This window comes from Choristoneura fumiferana, chromosome Z (assembly GCF_025370935.1).
Source record: "Choristoneura fumiferana chromosome Z, NRCan_CFum_1, whole genome shotgun sequence".
Taxonomy (NCBI): Eukaryota; Metazoa; Arthropoda; class Insecta; order Lepidoptera; family Tortricidae; genus Choristoneura; species Choristoneura fumiferana.
Window position 1 is genome coordinate 3,650,541 of NC_133472.1, and position 21,838 is coordinate 3,672,378.

The window sequence follows — 21,838 nt, forward strand, 5'->3', positions numbered from 1 at the left end:
TTGATGAAATGTAGAACAATCAAATCTCTAGATATCTTTGTCCAAAACTATTGAATAATCGGTAATAATTTAAATAATTCCCCATCCACAATCACAACTTAAGCTAGAATTATTATTAGTTTATTCAATCATCCATATCTCAGAGCAGGGGAAAAAATTTTTGTTTAAATCACATACAATAAATCCATCACAATTATTATTAGATCGGTTCTCATGCAGTGAAGACGTAAGTACAAAAAATACGAGCAAGTGCGTGTCGAATTCGCGCATAGAGGATTCCGTAAATTTTTTAGGTATTTGAGAGTATCCAGTGTTAGAATGGCCCTGATCCTGAGCTAAATGTACTAGGGGGTCATCTTATAATGAAAATAACGTAGCCAGATGTAAAAAAATATCCACAATAAAAATATTTAGACTGAGCCTTGTTATAGCTTTCTTGTAATCTATACACTGATATCTATAAGTAATAAAACTGCTTTCTGTAATTATATTTCAAAATTTTTAGGCCCCATAGTTTTCGAGATAAGAGGGGAAAGACAATTTTCGTCTATATTGTTAAACTTGTCTTTGTGACATGTCCTTTTATTGATATGACATACCAGGTATTTTATAGTTTACGAAACTAATTTTTTCCAGGTTTCTAATTTACCCCCATAAGAAGCCTCCATGTTCAAAATTGATTTATTTACATTCACATTTGTATTTTTAACCGACTTACATTTATTTATTATTTATAATAACAAATTATAGCATTATAGTAGAAAAACCAATGCACTGTAAAATTCAAAATTATAGACAAAAAATACAAAAAGACAAAAACTCCAGAAAAACATACAAAAAAAAACTAATTAGGGGTTTTTTGAACGTCGGCTTCGTGATTACTCTAAAATGACGGAACACTCCACATCCAGACGGTAGAGCCCATGCAGGAAGCGCGGTGGTTATAAAGTCAAATCTTAAGCACACGGTTATGGAAGCCTACTCTACCACACACCTTCAGGCTGCCACGATCCGATTAGAAGACCGCGCGGGTCCGATTGTCTTATCTGCCGTATATTGTCCACCAAGACATAAAATAACTGAAGCCGTGTTTACAGATTACTTTAGGACGTTAGGCCCTCGATTTGTGGCCGGCGGAGACTGGAACGCAAAACACTCATTCTGGGGCTCACGTTGTAGTGTGACTAGAGGAAGGGAATTGAAACTATGTGTGGAGAGTAATCACTTTCACTCAATCTCCACAGGCGACCCAACCTATTGGCCTGCTGATCCCAACAAACTGCCCGATCTCTTAGACTTCTTCATCACACAAAATATTTGTCATCTATATACAAGCATCGAATCTAGCTATGATGGTCCTCAGATCATACTCCTGTCATACTAACAATAAGTGCAACTCCGCTTACTCGAGAAAAGCCACAATCTTTGTATTCATACAAAACTGACTGGGTAGGATTTAGGACCTACATTGAGGACAACATCAATCTCAATGTTTCACTGAAGTCTCGTGAGGATGTGGATGAGGCCTGCAGATATGTGACTAATTTAATACAAGTAGCCGCTTGGAGTAACACACCCTATCAAAATGTAATAGCAAAAACCCCTGCATTACCACTTGAAGTGAAATTAAAGGTCGAGGAAAAGCGACGTCTACGAAGAGTCTGGCAGCAATCTCGCCATCCGCTGGATAAAAAAAGACTCAACAAAGCAATAAAAGAGCTGAAAACTATGCTTAAGGAATCCGCCAATGCCGCCTTGAAAATAAATCTAGAAAACATGTCTCCTACTAGAAATGATGAGCACTCCTTGTGGAAGGCAACCAAATATTTGAATCGACCGCAACAATCTTTCCCACCTCTCCGATATCAATCCTCATGGGCAAAAACTGATGCAGAGAAAGCTGAAGCCTTCGCAAATCACTTAGCAAATGTGTTTAAACCAAATGACAGCAACTCTGACGAAACTGAGCTGGATTGCACGCTTAACCAAGACTTGCAGTTGTGCCTGCCGATCAAACCAACATCGCCTAAAGAAATATGGAAGGAAATAAAGCTTTTAAATTCACGGAAGGCGCCGGGTTTCGATTTGATCTCTCCCCGAATTCTAAAAGAGCTTCCGAAGAAATGCGTGACCTTTCTGGCTTGCTTGTTTAATGCCATATTTAGGCTATCCTACTTTCCTCAACTCTGGAAGATATCGGAAATTACAATGATCCATAAGCCAGGAAAACCTGCTCATGAAACGGCATCATATCGGCCCATTAGCCTCACACCCGTTCTATCAAAAGTATGGGAGAGGATATTTCTGGCCAGACTTAAGAAACATATGGATGAAATCAACATCATCCCAGACCACCAATTTGGTTTTCGGAAATCGCATTCTACAGTCGAACAGGTCCACCGTGTGTATAATGCTGTGAGACAGGGGTATGAGAGAAAGTTGTTCTGCTCAGCAGTCTTCTTGGATGTTCAGCAAGCGTTTGACAAGTTTGGCACAAAGGACTGTTATATAAAGTGAAAGAAAAACTCCCGCACTCGCTTTTTCTCATCATCGCGTCGTACTTGTCAGACAGGTCATTCAGGGTAAAACAGAATGATGCGCGCTCATCACTTCACCAGATACATGCTGGCGTCCCTCAAGGTTCTGTCTTAGGACCGGTTCTGTACAATATTTTCACATACGACCTTCCTGTCTCAGACGGAATCACAACTGCAACTTATGCTGATGACATCGCCCATATCGCCAGTCATACAGATCCAGCTTCAGCCAGCTTCAATCTCCAACGACTCCTAAACAAGACCTATGATTGGCTCCAGAAGTGGCGTATTCGTGCCAGTGCGCAGAAGTCCCACCATATCACCTTTAGCCTAAGGAGAGGAGACTGCCCACCCGTGCAACTTGGAACCGATGTGCTACCACATTCTGAATCCGTCAAATACCTTGGTTTCCATTTGGACAGACGACTAACGTGGAAAATTCCACATCAAACGAAGCAATGGAAAAAAATTGTCCCATGGGACAGAAGCCATATACAATTAAAAAAAATATATTTTTATTTGGTCATTTGTTCCCTATAGTTTCTTGATGTGCTGAACTTAATAGCTGATGGTGAGTCTTCTGAAACTGGTATGCTAAAGATATCCTCCTGAGTCCTAACTTTTTTTAACAGATGCAGTACCTACTTACGACCTAGGTGTGGGTCACCAGCATTATTTTTGATATTATTTCAACATTCTTAAAATTTTTGCTTTATAAAGTATATTCAACTGTTATTCTTAGTGTTAATTTGTTCTTTATATAGTATGCGAGGACTCATGAGGATACAATAGAAAAAGATAGTGAATTTAATAAATTTCTTATTTTGCTAGAATTATTGCAAAATTTTGTTTTGTGTTTCAATTTTGCATGTGAAGAAAAATTTCTTTTAATTCATTTAAATGATAGTGCAATGAGTTGCTCCTATTTTTTCCCCTTAGTTCTTTACTCTTTTTATTTCTTTTTAACATGAGGTAATTTTCTAAATTTTCGTTTTGGTTCTATTGGAATATATTTGTTTAAATATTAAGAATAATTCTATAGCTTTAATATATGTTTTAATCTGACTTTCTATATTTAGAAGAACAAAAACCTAACTCACTTTAACATTCTCTGAAGCTGTTTGTAATTTTACGAGACTGATTAATTTATTTTGAAAGTTATTTAATAAATGATATTTTATAAGTAAACTTAATGGCATGATTCATTTTGCACTTTTATACTTTTTTTCTATTGGGGGTTGTTCAAGTATAAAGTAAGCACTAAGGGGGGGGGGGGATCATTGCTTAACTTTTTATTGATGAAATGTAGAACAATTCAAATCTCTAGATATCTTTGTCCAAAACTATTGAATAATCGGTAATAATTTAATAATTCCCCATCCACAATCACAACTTAAGCTAGAATTATTATTAGTTTATTCAATCATCCATATCTCAGAGCAGGGGAAAAAATTTTTGTTTAAATCACATACAATAAATCCATCCACAATTATTATTAGATCGGTTCTCATGCAGTGAAGACGTAAGTACAAAAAATACGAGCAAGTGCGTGTCGAATTCGCGCATAGAGGATTCCGTAAATTTTTTAGGTATTTGAGAGTATCCAGTGTTAGAATGGCCCTGATCCTGAGCTAAATGTACTAGGGGGTCATCTTATAATGAAAATAACATAGCCAGATGTAAAAAAATATCCACAATAAAAATATTTAGACTGAGCCTTGTTATAGCTTTTCTTGTAATCTATACACTGATATCTATAAGTATAAAACTGCTTTCTGTAATTATATTTCAAAATTTTAGGCCCCCATAGTTTTCGAGATAAGAGGGGAAAGACAATTTTCGTCTATTTTGTTAAACTTGTCTTTGTGACATGTCCTTTTATTTGATATGACATACCAGGTATTTTATAGTTTACGAAACTAATTTTTTCAGGTTTCTAATTTACCCCCATAAGAAGCCTCCATGTTCAAAATTGATTTATTTACATTCACATTTGTATTTTTAACCGACTTACATTTATTTATTATTTATTAATAACAAATTATAGCATTATAGTTAGAAAACCAATGCACTGTAAAATTCAAATTATACACAAAAAAAAACAAAAAGACAAAAACTGCAGAAAAACATACAAAAAAAAGTAATTAGGGGTTTTTGAACGTCTGCTTCGTCGCTACTCTAAAATGACGGAACACTACACCCTCCGGCCAGAAGTCGGAGCGCAGGAACATCTGCTGGTGCTTGGCAGGCACTTGAAGTCTAAATGAGCTGAACTTGTTAGCCCTTTGAGACTCGAGCGGGACCCAGCGCTCCCTATAACCAGCCCTGTGCTGCCTCGCGGACGTGCTCAAACACTAATGTACATACATAATGTGTACCATTATAGACCAGTAGTTTTAGCGCGAATCGGCCGAATCAAACGGAAAGACAGACAGTGTCACACAAGTGATTCTGGGTCCCGATTTTTCCTTTTGAAGTACTGAACCCTAAAAATCGATTAAGAAGGAACCTTCTTTTGATATTACTTAAACTCTCGTGACAGATTTGGAGTATAAAAAAAAAACAGTTCAATTATACAAGTCTGGAACTGTTTAAATAGTTTCGATCTCTTCGAAGGATCTTTTTCAAAAGGTGAGTTCTTTCACGACGGTGTCCCACGCAATCTGTCTTCGTTTGCTGGGGTTGCCACCGTCTGAACATTCTTTGAAAAAGATGGAATCTAGTTGGACCGCTCTAATCGTAAGAAACCATTGAACCTCCTGTGTTTAAAGCCGGTTAAAAACATAAACAACCGTCAATCTATTTAAGTCTGACACGTCTGATCTCACTAGCCAATGCTTTTTCAGGGGCAAGGTGCTCAAATGTTCGGGATGCCAGTTCGTGCACTACTGCGGCCGGTCGTGCCAGAAGGATGCGTGGAATGATCACAAGGTATGCCCACGCGCATTGCGGAGACGCGCACTAGTTATATGCTAGGTTTACACGATCTTAGTACTTGCCATTAGTGTAAGTGATTAGGGACTTGTCTGCAAAGTAACAAGTGACAAGTAGCCGTCTACACATTGGTGTTAGAGAATGGTATTAGCAGTGCAGCTTCCCCATGGATTACCGCCACCGACTCGTTTTAAGAAATGTTTTTAGGCATTACGCTAATATTTCATGGTCCACTTTTTGATATGCCGAATCTCTGGCTTGTTTATTTTAGTATATCGTTTTTTTTTTGTTCCATAGGCACTTGTGGGATTTAATAAACTCTTGAATAAACTTTATTATTATTAAACTTTATTTTTATTTTAATTTCTCTGTTCCATCTTTGGGACGTCATAGATAATGATGATTTTCAAGATATAAAACTGGGAAATCAAAGTAAATATAACAGTTCGGCAGCTTTGAGTAATCAAACTTCATTTCACATGAATGTTCACTTCACACCACCCGACAACTGACAAGTATTAATCGATTTTTAGACGGAGGTTGGCACTTGTTGGTTAGTAAACAGGACCGGCTTCTATTCACTTGCAGTTGCACTAATACTAAGCACTTATGCAACATGTTTACACCAGTCTTTCCAAAAAGGGCGATAACGCTCCCCTTGTGGGCGCTGGAGGCCTAGAGGGGGGCGGTAAGGGGCCCAGAAAAATCGTCACCCTGTGCCTTCATTAGGCGAGACTAATATGTTATTGAAGTTTTTAAGGTGAAATAAAAATGGGGGGCGCTACATAATAACTGATTTTCTAAGGGGGCGTTAGACGAAATAAGTTTGGGAACCTCTGGTTTACACGCATCTGATAAGTGTAAGTGACAAGTAGGTAAGCATTAGCTCCTAAGCTCGTGTAAACAAGCATGCATAGTCAGGGCCGGAATGGCCGGATTGACCGCGTTCGGGGCCTTTTCAGTCGTTCAAAAAGTATCACAACCCTTTTTAAATTCAATCAAAATTCAAATTGACAGCATGCGTTGAAAAGAAAAAAAATTATGTTTGTTATGGGTTTCGCACGTTGTATAATAATTTTATTTCAGTCCATCAGTTACATTTTCAAAAACATCGACACATAGGTACTCGTATTTTCTTTTGTCAATTAAAATTGACAAAAGAATATGGATATAGCCTATATGGCCTGTTAAAGCTCCTTGTGACGTCACTTACGCGTCACGTGCGTTTTATTTAAGTTAACAAACCCTTATTTAGAAAATTATAATCAAAAAAAGATGGTGACCTCCATGCTGCTGCCTGCCCCGCTCCCGCTGGCCAGTTCGCGGCTTTAGAAGAAATTGAACGGGTTCGTTTTGATCTCAAAAAAAACATTTGAATTCAATCCATTTTTCAAAATCTCGGCGTAGGAGTAGGAGGGCTTCCCTTGAATAAGTGCAGGGCTACTACGAAACACGAAGTTCGTATCGTACCATCCCTCTCGCTCGCGTATTAAATAGTATAAGTGTCAGAGGGACCGCACGACACGAACTTCGAGTTTCCAGTTACGTGGTAGCCCGTACGAAAGACGGACGGTATCATACGAACTTCGGATTTCGTAGTAGCCTGTGGCCTTATACTGCGAAGTTTGAAATTCGAAATACATTGTAGCGTTCCGCTCACACTAATAGTAGGTATTTATTATTCGAGAAAAAAGGACGGTATAATACGACCTTCGAATTTCGGGCTACCTCCGTAGTCTTAAGTTGAATGACGTCAAAAGCTATTGAGCAACAATTTGCGTTAAGACTCAAAATAAAAGTGGACCATTGCAACCGGCATAAAAATAAACCATCCACAAGGAAATGGCACAGAGCCATGATTTCGTACCTGTTGAGAAACAGACGTACAGACAAACGGCTGCGATAAATCACTATAATAAAACATATGGCGCTCATGTATACTACTCGAAAGCAAATAGCCACACCATAAGTATGGTTTATTGGCTGATAAAATAGATACACATACAGAAACACTGAATATACACATCCTATCTCCTATCCTATTCCTACCAGCCAAAATGGCCGCCACTCAGCTACGTGTCGCGAAAAGATCTGAAGATGATTTCGCGCGCGACGCTGATTTTCACACTTCACACGTTTCTTTGGGGTTCCCTTTATCTTGCATAATATCGATTATCCGAAATACACTTCTCATAACAGGTATCTCATATTTTTTTTTGCCGTATGATACTTTTGCATAATCATATCTTTGCATAATTATCAATTCGAATAATAGCCATTTCTCAGAATATTAAATAGCAGAACACTCTTATCGCCGAATATACTTCTGCAGAATATTGAATAGCAGAACTTTGGTATCGCCGATTTTTATATGGCATACATAATGGCATAGCAAAATACTAGTTTGGACTATTGTATTTTCACGGAATTTTAAATAGCGCTGACTTTAACATGGCCTAATGACATATGTAGTTGAAGGAACTAACAGCTGCCATAAGAATGGGTTAAAGTTAAAGTAAGGCCAGCAAAGTAAGCGTGCTGTAACAGCAGCAGGCAAAGAGCCAGAACAGAACAACAGCTACATAGTAGGCTGGGTTAGGTTAGAACTGCGACCACAACAGAGCCGAGCGAGCGTGCCGCAGCAGCGGCCGACGAAACGCCAAAATCTTACTGCTGCCAATAAGGTTAGGTTAATATTATAGAAATACAATTAAAACAAGAACAACTGAGCCAGTGTCAGATTCACAATAATACCGTAATTGTCAGACTAAATAATAACCGTAATGCAAGGAATGTTTTAGTAAAGTTTATTCTACTTTTTATTATCCTCATGCAAAGTAATATTATGAGATATGTCTTTCTGCGTAGCAACTATTCGAACATATTAATATTATTCTCGTCAATATTATGTGATGTTAATATTCTGCTTAACAAAATTATGGGAATGACCTACTGGTATGAGAAAAAATATATGCGAAAAGGAATTTGGTGATATAATGATTCTGCTTAAGGTTGTTATGACAAACGAAATTATGAGATTCGATTTTATGCAACATATTATCATCATCATCATCCCAGCCTATATACGTCCCACTGCTAGGCACAGGCCTCCTCTCAGAACAAGAGGGCTTAGGCCATAGTTCCCACGCGGGTCCCAATGCGGATTGGGACTTCACACGCACCATTGAATTGCTTCGCAGGTTTGTGCAGGTTTCCTCACGATTTTTCCTTCACCGCAAAGCTCGTGGTAAATTTCAAATGTAATTCCGCACATGAATTTCGAAAAACTCAAGAGGTGCGAGCCGGGGTTTAAACCCACGACTCTGTTTGAGAGGCGATAGGTTTGCATTTATATTCTTCCTACAGTTTAGAACACACTTTGTGCACCTTGTTCAAAGTTTAAACATCTTTTCGTAGTGGGAATGCGCGAACTTGAAACGTGTAGCGCCCAAGGTGATCCCCGATGCGGCACGGATGCTGGCGAAGATAATCAATCGGCTGGCGCGCGGCGACGGACACTCGCACCGCGCCTTCTACTCCGCTACTTCCTTCCGCATGTGGAAGGATCTCATGTCACGTGAGTTTATAATGGCCTAGCGTTTGCCCGCGGCTTCGCACGCGTAGATCATTAGTTGAATTGAAAAATTCCGGGATTTTATTCCTCGTGGGAGTTCCTTAAAATTGCATCGGGTTTCACTGACGTTAAATTAAAAAACACCCATGCCAAATTTCATGACTCTAACCCAGCGGTTTTTTATTTCGAGATTTATTCCTATCCCGTGGAGTATCGGGATAAAAAGTAGCCTATGTGTTATTCCAGATGTCCAGCTATCTACACATACCAAAATTTCATGACTCTAAGCCCAGCGGTTATTGGTTCGAGATTTTATCACTATCCCGTGGGAATATCGGGATAAAAAGTATCCCTATGTTTTAATCCAGGTTATAAACTAACTTTTTGCCAAATTTCATCCAAATCCGTCCAGCCGTTTCAGCGGTACATACCACTCACTCACAAACTTTCACATTTATAATATTAGTAGGATTAAGTACACTGCGCGTTGTGGAGCTAGCGAGTTGGAAGTGATGGGCCGAGCGCCGCAATGTATTGCTTTTTTTTGGAACGAGTAGGAAGCCGCATCGCGCCTTCCACTCCGCTTCTATCTGCCGCATGTGAAAGATCTCATGGCACTTGATTTTAGAATTATCAATAGTTATATTGTGTCACAAGGGAGCAAAATGGTGTATTTACGGCGAGGGCGTAAATTGAATCCAGAATGTAGCGAAGGATTCTACAATAGAATCCTGAGCGTAGAGAGGGAAAAAAAAATATATTAAATGTAATTAAAACAACCAGCATAGAAAATGGAGTGGCTTTAATAATCAACTTCAAAAAATGCCATTGCAATAAAACACTAAAAAAGCCTTGAACAGAAAAGTTGCACTTTGCTCCTCTCGACAGGGAGGAAAAGTACTTTTCTGAAGGAGAGCGTGAAAAGTACATTGCGGGGCATGAAACTGGCGAGATGAAAGTGTTGACAGCAAATGTAATGAATGACTATCCTTGAATTGGCAACACGCACCGCGCCTGTTTCTGTTCTGCTACTTCTTCCGCATGAGAAATTATAGAAGGATCTAGTATCACGTGGATTAAAAGTGTATTTACCTACTTTGGTGAGCATAGATCAACAAACGAAACTGTACAGCTAACTTAAATTATTATCATCATCCATCATATTAGCTGTAGGACGTACCAGTATTGGGCATAGGCCTCACCCTTATGCCTCCAGTTGCTTCGGTTGGCAGCGGCCTGCATCCACGGTGAACCCGCGGTTTTAACCAGGTCATCCGTCATCTCGTTGGTGGACGTCCTACGCTGCGCTTGCCGACCGCGGTCTTCAATCGAGAAATTTTCGGCCCAACGGTTCTCTGTGCTATATTAACTATAACTTAAATTATAATTCCAGATTATTCACGATCTGAAAGCTGATAAAAAAGGATGGACCACTTCTCGACGCTCTGCGTGGTACTATTTGAGTTCCTCAAAGACATATCGCTACCTAACACCGTGGAACTCATGGGGATATACGGCCGGGTAAGTTTAGTTTATAAGAGTCGGTTATACTCGCACCAACCTCACACACAATCATAAGCTCTATTATAAGTTACGTAAAAAACCAAGTTTGCATTAGTTATGTAAAAACTATTTTATTTGTATGACATCAAAGTTTTTTATTTTTTTTTATTTGACTGGATGGCAAACGAGCAAATGGGTCTCCTGATGGTAAGAGATCACCACCGCCCATAAACATCTGCAACACCAGGGGTATTGCAGACGCGTTGCCAACCTAGAGGCCTAAGATGGGATACCTTAGTTGAAAATTGACTGAAGGCACGCCCATCTGTCAAGTGTTTACTGCAAGTAATCGTACTGTAGCAGTCTGTTAAGTACCTAACTTAAACTTCGACAGTCGAAACTCATTCAAAATCGTGACCAGCTGAGAAATTTCCAGCAATGGATAAGTTATTCATTTGATACCCATCCATACTAATATTATAAATGCGAAAGTGTGTGTGTTTGTATGTTTGTCCGTCTTTCTCGACGTGATTTTTGGCGTAGAGATAGTTCATGAGTCCGAGCGTGACATATGCTACTTTTATCCCGGAAAAATGCACAGTTCCCGAGGGAACAGCACGCGATAACCGAATACTACGCGGGCAAAAGCTAGTATTGTTATAATTAAAACACGTATAAAGCGCCTATACGCGCGTGGGTTTTACTAGAAGCACGTATAAGCGCGTATGCACAAATACGACCGTGTACGCACTGAAAAGAACGCTAGTCTATAACCGCCCTGAAGCCGAGTTTACTTGCAAGAAAAATCATGCAAGTTGCATTACATTGCCGCGCTCGATTGACCGCAAACTCTTTGGCTTTACGGCCTCGCAATGTAATGCCAACTTGCACGATTTTTCTTGCAAGTCTAAACTCGGCTTAAGATATTTGTTGTTCTATCCCCAGATGGTGATAAACAGCTTCACCATTCTCGACACTGACATGAACTCGATAGGCACGGGCATATATCTGGCCTCCTCCGTGGTGGACCATAGCTGCGACCCCAACGCCGTCGCCACTTTTGACGGCAAGACCATCAACATACGCGCTCTGAAGGACTTGCCGTGCCTGGACTGGGACCAGGTTTGTACTAAGAAAAAAAAATACATTTATTCGTGACAACATATGAAAGAAAAAGAAATTATAAAAATGCATGTTCGTGTCACGAAATGGCCCCAAATCAGCAAGAACTGCCGGTGTTGCGAACGGTGCCGATCGTCCTTAGAGACCATCTAGGTACTAGTAAAGCTGACCAAGAATATAAAAACCTGACGCGAGGGCAGTACTTTTACGTTTTATATTGCAACATTCTTTACACTTACTATACGATACCTACCAGTCATATTGACAACGGTGTCGGTGATGTTATTTAAAGGAATATTTTCTAATCCCTCAGACTTTGTCTATGAAAAAAACTTTTATACATTGTGAATTATTTTCCTACCAAGGCTATGGATGATCTTCGGCATTTTAACGCACAAAAACACAAAATACCACGCGCAAACAACGTTAAACTTTGACAGCAATAGACAGATGACATTCAAATTTAGTGTTACCAGTGCAAGAATTTAGTTCTATTAGTTTTCCGCAATATGTTGAGGTTTTTTATAATTCTGGTCAGCCTTTAATAGAATGGGTACTGTATTTGACAACTTTTATTTATTTTATAAATTAAAGATTCACAAAGCTGTTATCGAACAGGAAAACAATTTTTAAGCAATTTTTACATAAGTAAAATAGAGTTATAAAGGTTAGAAATTAAAAAAACTTACATGTTTTACTTTACTATGAATTTGCAATTATTTTGTCCCTGTGTAGCAACCGTTTGAACCCCTCCCCCCTTAAATATGTGACGTACTTTATGGATGACCCATAAACTCCGTTTTTTTAGCATTACAAAGAAGGTAAGCAATCTTGACGTGTCTTTTTATTTAAAAACACTTTTGAAAAATAATTCACAGCAAATATGTAACAAATAGCAAGGATATATGGTCATTTACATTCTTTTGATATCATAAGTAATAGTTACTGTATATTTAAAAAAGTTTTTTCAATAAAAAGACTCGTCAAGATTGTTTACCCTTTTTCTAATGCTATAAAAAAAAGAAATATAGTATGATACGATCTAGTCTAGCAATCTCAATGCCGCATTCTTTTTCAGATCCGCATCTCCTACATAGACCTGATGAATACCCCCTACGAGAGGCAGACGGAGTTACTCGACAACTACTACTTCCTGTGCCAGTGTGAGAGGTGCATGGGTAAATGCTTTCAATGTGCTACCCTTCACATGACTTCCGGACTTTATCTGTAGAGCAAAATTTGTACTAGAGTGCCAGTTGCATGTAAGCGTCACAGCGTTCGCTCCCGTCGTCTGTTTTCTATACAATCTAGGGCTCTTCAAGGCTAGAGTGAATAGGCTGTTACTGACCCTTTGGCCTCATGTGCACTTAACATCAGATGAGATGAGATGAAATGCTTATACAACGTGTCTCTTTGTCTATGGACAAACAATGAATACACAAAGTACAGATATAATGCACTGATGTATTAAACTGTAGATCCACAGTCGCGCGTCCCAATATGTCCGAGCCAAATGAGCGCCACTTTGGTAAATGTGGCCTTCTTTTTTCACAGTACGTTGTTGTCAGTGCAAGCGTAACGATGCCCACGTGCGTCTTTAAAAAGTGCAAAAATCACTCGCGAAAACGGAACAAATCTGATGGAATATCATACTTTCAGCGAGTATTTGTTGTTTTTTCTATTAATTCTAATAATCAGAGAGAAATTTTGATTTAAATTAATTTTAAAGCCATTTCTAAATTGCTAATTAAAAGATAAACGTTGCCAGAATTCCACAACATTGACATATGCCTTGTCTTTGTCACACGCACAGGAAAGCATATCAGTAAAACGAAACAGACAACAACTGAACATGGAACAAAAGTGTAGTGGAGTTGCCGTCACTCTATTTTATTTACCGAGTCGCCTAGCAACGGGTAGCTATGTCGTTTGAATATTTACTTTGAAGTTTGCGATTTTAATTATGTTTTATAAAGCTTCGATAATATAATGTACTGACTGTCTGACTGTGTGGTTTTTCGTTTTTGTGCAAAATTAATAAAGCAATTTATGAACCACAAACCTCAATGAAGCCAACTTTGATAAAGCGCTCGCCAAATCTACACCGTATTAATCACTGTTTACCTATTGTTTTTTACACTAAAAAAATCATAAGTATTTAACACTGTTTACAAGGTTTTTAATACAGTTTACAATTTATTCACATTAGTTGAGCTTCTTATTAATTAATTACACAACATACGAAGTCCGCCAAATTCCCCGCGAAAGAACTGTGCTGACAGACAGCCTGCAATTTTTTTTTGAGCTACGCGCGGCGTGCGCTGGCAATGGTTTTAGAAGCAAACAGCCAGAACCAAGGAGGATGAGAATTCAAATTGTTTTTTATTCGAAATACTTGCACAAGTGCTTACATTTCGGCGATATTTTAGAAGCTTTTCTGTAGCTTGCCCTGTTTGCTTATTTATTGCTTGTTTGGGTCAAATCTTGGAAGCTAAATTTGACCCACTTCCAGTGGTCCGATCGACTTGAAATTTGGCATACTTATGTAAATTTGGTGACAATACAATAATCTGGTAGTGACATCTTGGTGGTTCTGTCAGAATCGTCTCTGCAGGAGGGAACTCCTCAATAGTTAATAGTACCGACTTGAAATTGGTACAGATATGTAGTTTAGACGACAATTCAAGTACAGTCAACAAAAAGTACATTCGGCAAAAAGCTTGTATTAAAAATTAAATTTTCAACAAAAACTTATTACAAGCATTATATTTATTTGCAGTGCAATGTAACTATGTTTGCTCGGGTGGAATCTTTCAACTCTAATTTGAAGTGGATATCTTCAACCGATTGAGCTGAAATTTTACACGCATGTATACTTAAATCCGATGACAATGCAATATTATTATAACATGGAGTTGATCTGATGATAAAGCTAGCGAGTGACCATAGGAACTCTGTGATAAACGACACGACCACATCGAGTTTGGACTAGTTTGTCGTCTTGACGAGTACTTCGGTAACCAGGGCATAAAGTAGGTCTCTAGGTGCAGCGTTTTGGGCTGTGCGTTGATATATCAACAGTCAGTTAGTCAGTTTATTATTTTAATTTTATATAAATAGACAGTGCCGTATTAGCCCATAAGCAAATTAAGCGATTGCTTAGGGCATCACGTCTTGGGGGCAACATAAACAGCACCAAATTTTTTTTTGGTAGCACATAAAATGTAAGGCTGTTTTGAAAATCCGCTCGCTCGTGCCTCCCATAATCTCTATCGTCTTTCATAAATATAATATTTCGTCGTAATAAATACTTACTTATTTAAAATATCGATAAGGGGGGGGGGGCATAGGCGTCCATTGCTTAAGGCATCAAATAGTCTTAATCCGGCTGTATATAGATTATCTCGAAAACGGTAAACATTTGGCTAAAGAAAATTAGCTTAATAGTTACCTTTTAATTTTTTTAAATTTAATTGACAAAGTTTTTTATTACGAAAGTCCTCTCCGAAAGTCCGAATGCATTCTTTGTTCTACAACCTAACCTCGTCCGTCTTAAGAAACGTCAAACTCATCCAAGCAATCTTGCAACGTCGCCTTCAATGTAGCAAGTGAAATTAATCCCTCTGCTTTTCTGATAAGGCTTACATTCATATTCGAGCATGCGTATGTGAAATTGTGGAGTTAGCTGTCAAGTGTCAAGCGTTGTGGAGTTTTGCCGCTAGCGAAATTCAACTGTAATAGAGTAAAGACTAGGTTCAAATTTCGTCACGTATTCTTTCTATTTGTTTGTGTGGTGGGATCAGTGTTTCTACGCACACGTAAATGTTTTTATTAATTGTGGAATATGGCCGCTAGCGAAATTAAACTGTAACGTAGTAAAGACAAGGTTCAAATTTCGTCACGTATTCTTTTAATTAATTGTGTGGGTGATGATTTTATTTGTTACACAAACAAATAAATAGTTCGGACATTCTTTGATGGGGATTTTGTTTGGCAATGTGTATCTACAGTTTAATACATCAGTGGATATATGTATAGATAAATTACCGAGAGCGTGGAATTGCGTATGTAGTGGTATTGTGTGTTTATACGCATTCCATGTCAGTGAGAGAGAGAACAATATAGAGATATCTCTCTCTAATGCCTATAAACACACAGTACCACTACTAAAATCTAAACTGTTGGGTGGAAAAATTGAAAAAAAACTAGGATGGTATAGCGGATGGTATAAGGAAAATTATAACGGCTAAGATTTCTTGAGAATTATTAGTAGTTTAAGACTAAATAGCATCCTAAGGTATAAAACATACCTAAACTTCGAAGATTCCGTACACAATACGAAATCCTTAGAAAAATATTACTTCATTTTTTCATAGTGGCTACGGAAGCCTATCTTGGGCGTGTCCGACACGCTCTTGGCTGTTTTTTTTTCTGCTTGGGCGTATAATTACAAGCTGTCTATTTACCATTTGTACCTACTCAATTTCAGTAAAGCCCAAGTACAGTATCCGACTGTACAATACAATGTACAGTACAGTCAGTAGCTTCTTCTGTGGAAGAGCGGCCGTGGACCTCAAAATGTTGTATACACGACTCTATTATCAACGTAATAAGAGGATCTATTATTCTGACCATCACAACACCTCATCCACTTGTGCTGCTGGCTGTACGTACTTATGTGTTCTTTGCTTATAATATAAACGTGCCCAATACTGATCGAGCAAAGCATGCCTTTATAATGCATGTCAGTGTTGTCAGAGGGTTAGGTAGGGCATCGTTTCTTTCAATATCGAGCATGCCACAGTGTTGCATAGTCCCCGTTTTGTTCGGAAAAAAGGGAGGACAAAGGTTTCTGAAAGACAAAACTGTCTAAAAACACAGACATTCATTGCCCCGGAACGCATATTTGCTATAATAATTTCAGATATTGCAAAATATTCACAAATTTATTCTAATTATAAATAAACCCGCGTAGCTCACCCAAAAACTATGTGATTTGACATTTCGGAGACCTCACGCTACACTAGCGCCTCTAGCGGCAAATTCACACGCGATAGCCCCATTGATTGGTGTCAAATACCCTATTAGAATTAGGATACTAGGAGAAAGGAACTTAAAGCATACATACATACTTACTGTATATTTACCTACTGCTTATACACCATGTTATTTTTGATTTCCGTTAACTTTTAGGTGAACATTTTACAGGTCAAATGAATAACCTTCTTTAAGACACCATTGGCCTCTCACAGTTTAAAAGAATCAAGAACGAGCAATCTCTCATCGAGTTTGTGAATTTCGCAATTTGATGCTTAGAATGACTGTAGGTACTCAGTGTTTATCAGGTACTAGCTTTTGCCCGCGGCTTTGCCCGCGTGGAATTCGGTTATCGCTGTTCCCTCGGGAACTGTGCATATTTCTGGGATAAAAAGTAGCCTATGTCACTCTCGGGCCTCTAAACTTTCTCTATGCCAAAAATCACGTCGATCCGACGCTCCGTTTCGACGTGAAAGACGGACAAACATACAAACACACGCACTTTCGCATTTATAATATTAGTATGGATGGATATGGATAATGGATAGAAAAAATAACATGTGGTTTCTATGATTGAAGTGTCATGCATGTGTAACGGAAATAAAGAATACAAGGTGTAATACATACGCACTCCTTCGATTTTTGTTTAATTCGTTCACATTTTAATATTTCCTTTAAACCTATTAAACCCATCATTTCAGATGATGTCCAAATTCGAACGGTGCACGCAGCGAAATGCCTCAACGTCCAATGCGGCAACACAGTTAACATTCCATGGAAGAAGAACTGCCGGCTAGTAAGGAAACCAGCAATGGATAGCGAAACGGAGCCAGTGGATACTAACGATGTGATTAGGTGTGGAAATCTAATACCTTTAAACGAGGAATTCTTGTATAATATAATATGTATTTTACCACGAGCTTTGCGGTGAAGGAAAACATCGTGAGGAAACCTGCACAAACCTGCGAAGCAATTCAATGGTGCGTGTGAAGTTCCCAATCCGCACTGGGCCCGCGTGGGAACTATGGCCCAAGCCCTCTTGTTCTGAGAGGAGGCCTGTGCCCAGCAGTGGGACGTATGTAGGCTGGGATGATGGATGATGATAATATATCTCGGAATCGGCTTCAACGATTTCGATGAAATTTGGCATGTGGGGGTTTTCGGGGATGACAAATCGATCTAGCTTGGTCTTATCTCTGGGAAAACGTTTATTAGGCGCCATCCATAAAGTACGTCACACTAGTTTTGACCCTTTTAGAAGAAATCGAAGTTCGTGTCGTTCCTTCCCTCTGACACTTATACTATTCAATACGAGAGTGAGAGGGACGGTACGATACGAACTTTGATTTTCGTTGTAGGCCCTCAGCAACCCGAAGTGGATCTTGGCTTCCGATACGATTTCACGCCAAGGCGCCCTTTACACTATCATTTTTCGCTCATAAATGACTTATTTATTAGGTGCAGCGAATGCGGGACCAAATATGGCGAAAAACACGTCGAAGAGTTTGTGAGAGCGATGGAGATTACTGAACAGCATTTACGTGATATGAAAGACGCTTCTGTTGCGTGTATCCTTTTTTAACTGACCGCAAACATTTCAAAGGAGGAAGGGGACACAAAATTGCGATGCGATGCGATACGATTTCGTGCGGTGACCATACCTAATTTACATATAGCAGGATGCAAATCAAATCGGAAGTTTTTGCGATGCGTCCTGCGAGCTCACCTTTATTTGGAATGCGATGTGATTTCGCAGTTTTGTGTGGTTCTTTAGTGGAACGCCGGCTTATGCCCGCGAACTTGACCGAACTACAGATAGCGCGCGAGTTGAATTCAGAGCTCAGAAATGCGATAGTGTTGCGACCTTATTAGAATTAATGATTACGAATTTATCGACATACAAAAGGTATGTCGATAAATTTGTAAAAGAATTGTTATTTAAATTTTCACACTTTTATTACTATTTTTTTAACTTGCTTTAAATACATAATTATGTATATACACAGGACTTAGCACCGAACCTATTATTTGTTTCATCCAACGCAACGTGACTCAACACGATGGATGTAACCCGATTAAAACGTCAACAAAAAAAAGGAAACAAACTAGTAGTCATCACATCATTAAAAACAAAACATAATACGGGGTTTCAACGCTATCGATATGACGTACGACAGCTATCAAGGACAGCACTACACTAAAGGCGACTGAGGCGAGGCGTGTGGCTAGCGGGGGGAGAGGCTCCCGCTCTTCACCTCAGGCCCCGACTGCATTCAACTCGCGCGCTATCTGTAGTAGTTACCCGCCAGCGAAATAACTCGCTGAGCCACAAGTGAGCGAGCTTATTCGTAAATTTGTCATGTCATGATAATCGGAACGACTGATCTTTAGGCCATAAGAATCAATATGACCCGTAGCACGCAAAAAAAATAAAGAGGAGTAGTTATGAGGTCATCTTTTTTTAGTATGGATTTTTTTTTGTGTTGAGACCTATCGTGTGTAGTAAGTGTCTAATGAAAGGGCTTACTAAGCCGATTCTAAAAATATGTCATATCATTATATTTTAGTCATTTGTTTTAAATTAAAATAAAAATCATTTTCAAAACATACCAAGTTTGGGCTCCTCCAGATAGGATGCGGTTGAATCATTATTTGTTCCACACACGATAGGTTTCAGAACAAAAAAAAAATGTTTCCATACAAAAAAAAGATGTCGTCATAACTCCTCCTTTTATGTTTTTTGTCGTGCTACGACTCGTAGCACTAAATTCGTATGGCCTAAAGATCAATCGTTCCGATTTTCATGCTTTTAACACCATGTGCAGCATTTTGCTGAATTTCGGGGCGTACCGCTAGCACTATTATATGTGGGTTGGCATGTAAAGGTGAAATACTCGTACTCCATCTGTCTATATTCCTCAACCTGAAACAGACGTGGACATATGTCAGTACTGTCTCGAGCGTCAGACCTCGCTGCATCCCCTGAACGTCCTCCGGGCTCAGACCCTGGACCACGCGTTGGATGCACTCGTCCTTGTCCGCCTTTGGGAGTCGGCGCAGGAAATTGCGGAACAGCTGCTACCTTGCTTCCAGTGAGTCTAACACAATAGGAAAGTTAACATCGTCCAATAATTCCATGAAACAGCTCCATTTTTTTTTCTCTGATATTTTAAAGAGGCTTTAGCACACCAAATGTGACTATGTCAGCCTCATGGGGAGCCTCAGATGTATACACGTCACTACAGACAGATATTACACTCTTCCTTACCACGTCTCTGGATGCAAAGGTCCGTCCAATGAATCTGTAAATTCGCGTCGTCTGAAACCGGAAACAACTCCATTAAAACACATCATTTGATCCCTGAAAATCAGATTGATCTTCAATTAACAACTACAATTAAAGGATCGTTGGTTTAAAACTAGGAATTTATGTACGAAATTACAATGATGAGAAGGAATATAGTATCATGAGGAAACCTATACACCAGCGGTATCAATGATGTGTTCTCGCAAAGTTACCGCGTGAGCACTGCTGCTCTAACTCACACTGAGTGGTGGCCTGTACCCAGCAGCGGGACCGGAGATCTAAGCAGACTGTAAATCTAAGTAGACTGTAAGATTCCAAAAAAACAATCTTAATTTGATTGCTTAATAACGACATCTCTTGTCCGGGTGAGCGGATAGTTCCAATGGTGTGCTGAAAGTTTCTCGATGAGGGATCTACAGCATAGATGTCGCTAGTGTGGCTGCTTAAGTGACTAAATAAGAAAAACAAACAAGCTGAGATATGTGGTCCATAGGAGAAATTCGTGTCTGTACCACTGTCCAGCGGTGGTGTAGCGGTATAGCACGCGGCACGGAATGCCGAGGACCTGGGTTCGATTCCCAGCGCTGGTCTTATTTTTCTGGTTTTTCTATGCATCTATATTTCAGTTTGTATTTTCGATATGGGTTTTACGGGATGAAAGTAAAAGTAAAAAAAATTGGAATTGAAATAAAAAATACAAAAAAAAGATTCCAAAAACCAATCTTGTAAGTAAAAACTAATGAATCAAGAATCTTTTTTTTTCTTTCAGGTACTACTACGGCGACCGGCATCCCCTGCTAGGAATATTGCACTTAAAGTACGGAAAGATATTGCTCTACAAGATGGAGGTGCAAAAAGCGTTAAAACAATTCCAATGCGCCGAGAAAATCATCAAAATAACGCACGGGGATCGACATCCGCTGTACCGTGAACATCTGATGCCTATAATGAGACAAGCTATGGTTGAATCTACACATTTCAATTGAGCTCCCATTCCGTTGTGGAACGCGGTATAGAAATTAAATTTACCTTATGTCGATTTGTTTACAAATGCTCAAAAAAAGTTCATTTATGCAACACACGTTCAGTGCGGATCTGTTCACGCACGAAAGGGCGCCCATCGCAGAAAATGAGGTAGTCACCAGCACCAATATCTGACACAACAAGCGTGCATAAATATCTGATACGACTCTATTTCTAGAGCCGGAAGGACGTGTCAGATATTTTTGCACGCTCCGCTGTGGCAGATATTAATGCTGGTGACTGTACCGGCCAAAGCCAAACAGTAATTCCAAGAACTTTATTTTAGTCATAGGCTCGAAGTATCTAAAGTTAAGTGGGCAAGTGTTATGAATCTTATGATTATCTTGAAGCGTCGGTCCTGGGATAGAGTAAGAGCGGTCGCTCAAGGCGTCAGTAGGGCTGCTACGAAATTCGAAGTTATCGTACCGTCCCTCTCATTCTCGTATGAAATAATATTAGCGTCAGCGAGACGGTACGATAACGATACGAACTTCGATTTTCGAATTTCGAGAGGCTTTTGAGAGGCTCGGAAGCGGTGTAGACAATCTCGCTCTACCTTGTACAGGGGCTAGAACCGGCGCTGATATTTTTTGTTGTGCAGACCATAAAGCAATTAAATTTCATATCAGCTCGAATGTTCCTTTGTGAAATATTTCGTGATTTGTCAAGACCATACCCTCTCTTCATTTCGGGTGTTGAGCTCTGTAGGTACTCTGTACCAGAGACTACACAAGATATTTTAGTAAGTACCGTGACGGCAGAGGCGGATTGAATGTCGACAGGGCCCCTGGTTGCCATGAG

General features: G+C 39.3%; 2 protein-coding genes across 2 annotated transcripts in view; both read left to right on the forward strand.

Annotated features, from left to right (window-relative positions):
* Nucleotides 1-21,818, forward strand: part of LOC141432853 (histone-lysine N-methyltransferase SMYD3-like) — a 33,126-nt gene extending 11,308 nt beyond the window's left edge. Inside the window, exons 7-10 of the mRNA XM_074094692.1 lie at nucleotides 17,409-17,562; nucleotides 18,166-18,275; nucleotides 19,640-19,799; nucleotides 20,784-21,818. Coding sequence (XP_073950793.1) covers nucleotides 17,409-17,562; nucleotides 18,166-18,275; nucleotides 19,640-19,799; nucleotides 20,784-21,000 — 641 coding nt within the window. The 3' untranslated portion in view covers nucleotides 21,001-21,818. The remainder of the gene's footprint in view (nucleotides 1-17,408; nucleotides 17,563-18,165; nucleotides 18,276-19,639; nucleotides 19,800-20,783) is intronic.
* Nucleotides 3,505-10,461, forward strand: LOC141438042 (histone-lysine N-methyltransferase SMYD3-like). Its single transcript, XM_074101693.1, has 4 exons — nucleotides 3,505-3,509; nucleotides 5,384-5,468; nucleotides 8,889-9,048; nucleotides 10,439-10,461. The coding sequence occupies exons 1-4, from the start codon at nucleotides 3,505-3,507 to the stop codon at nucleotides 10,459-10,461; spliced, it is 273 nt and encodes a 90-aa protein (XP_073957794.1).
* Nucleotides 21,819-21,838: the final 20 nt, after the last annotated feature.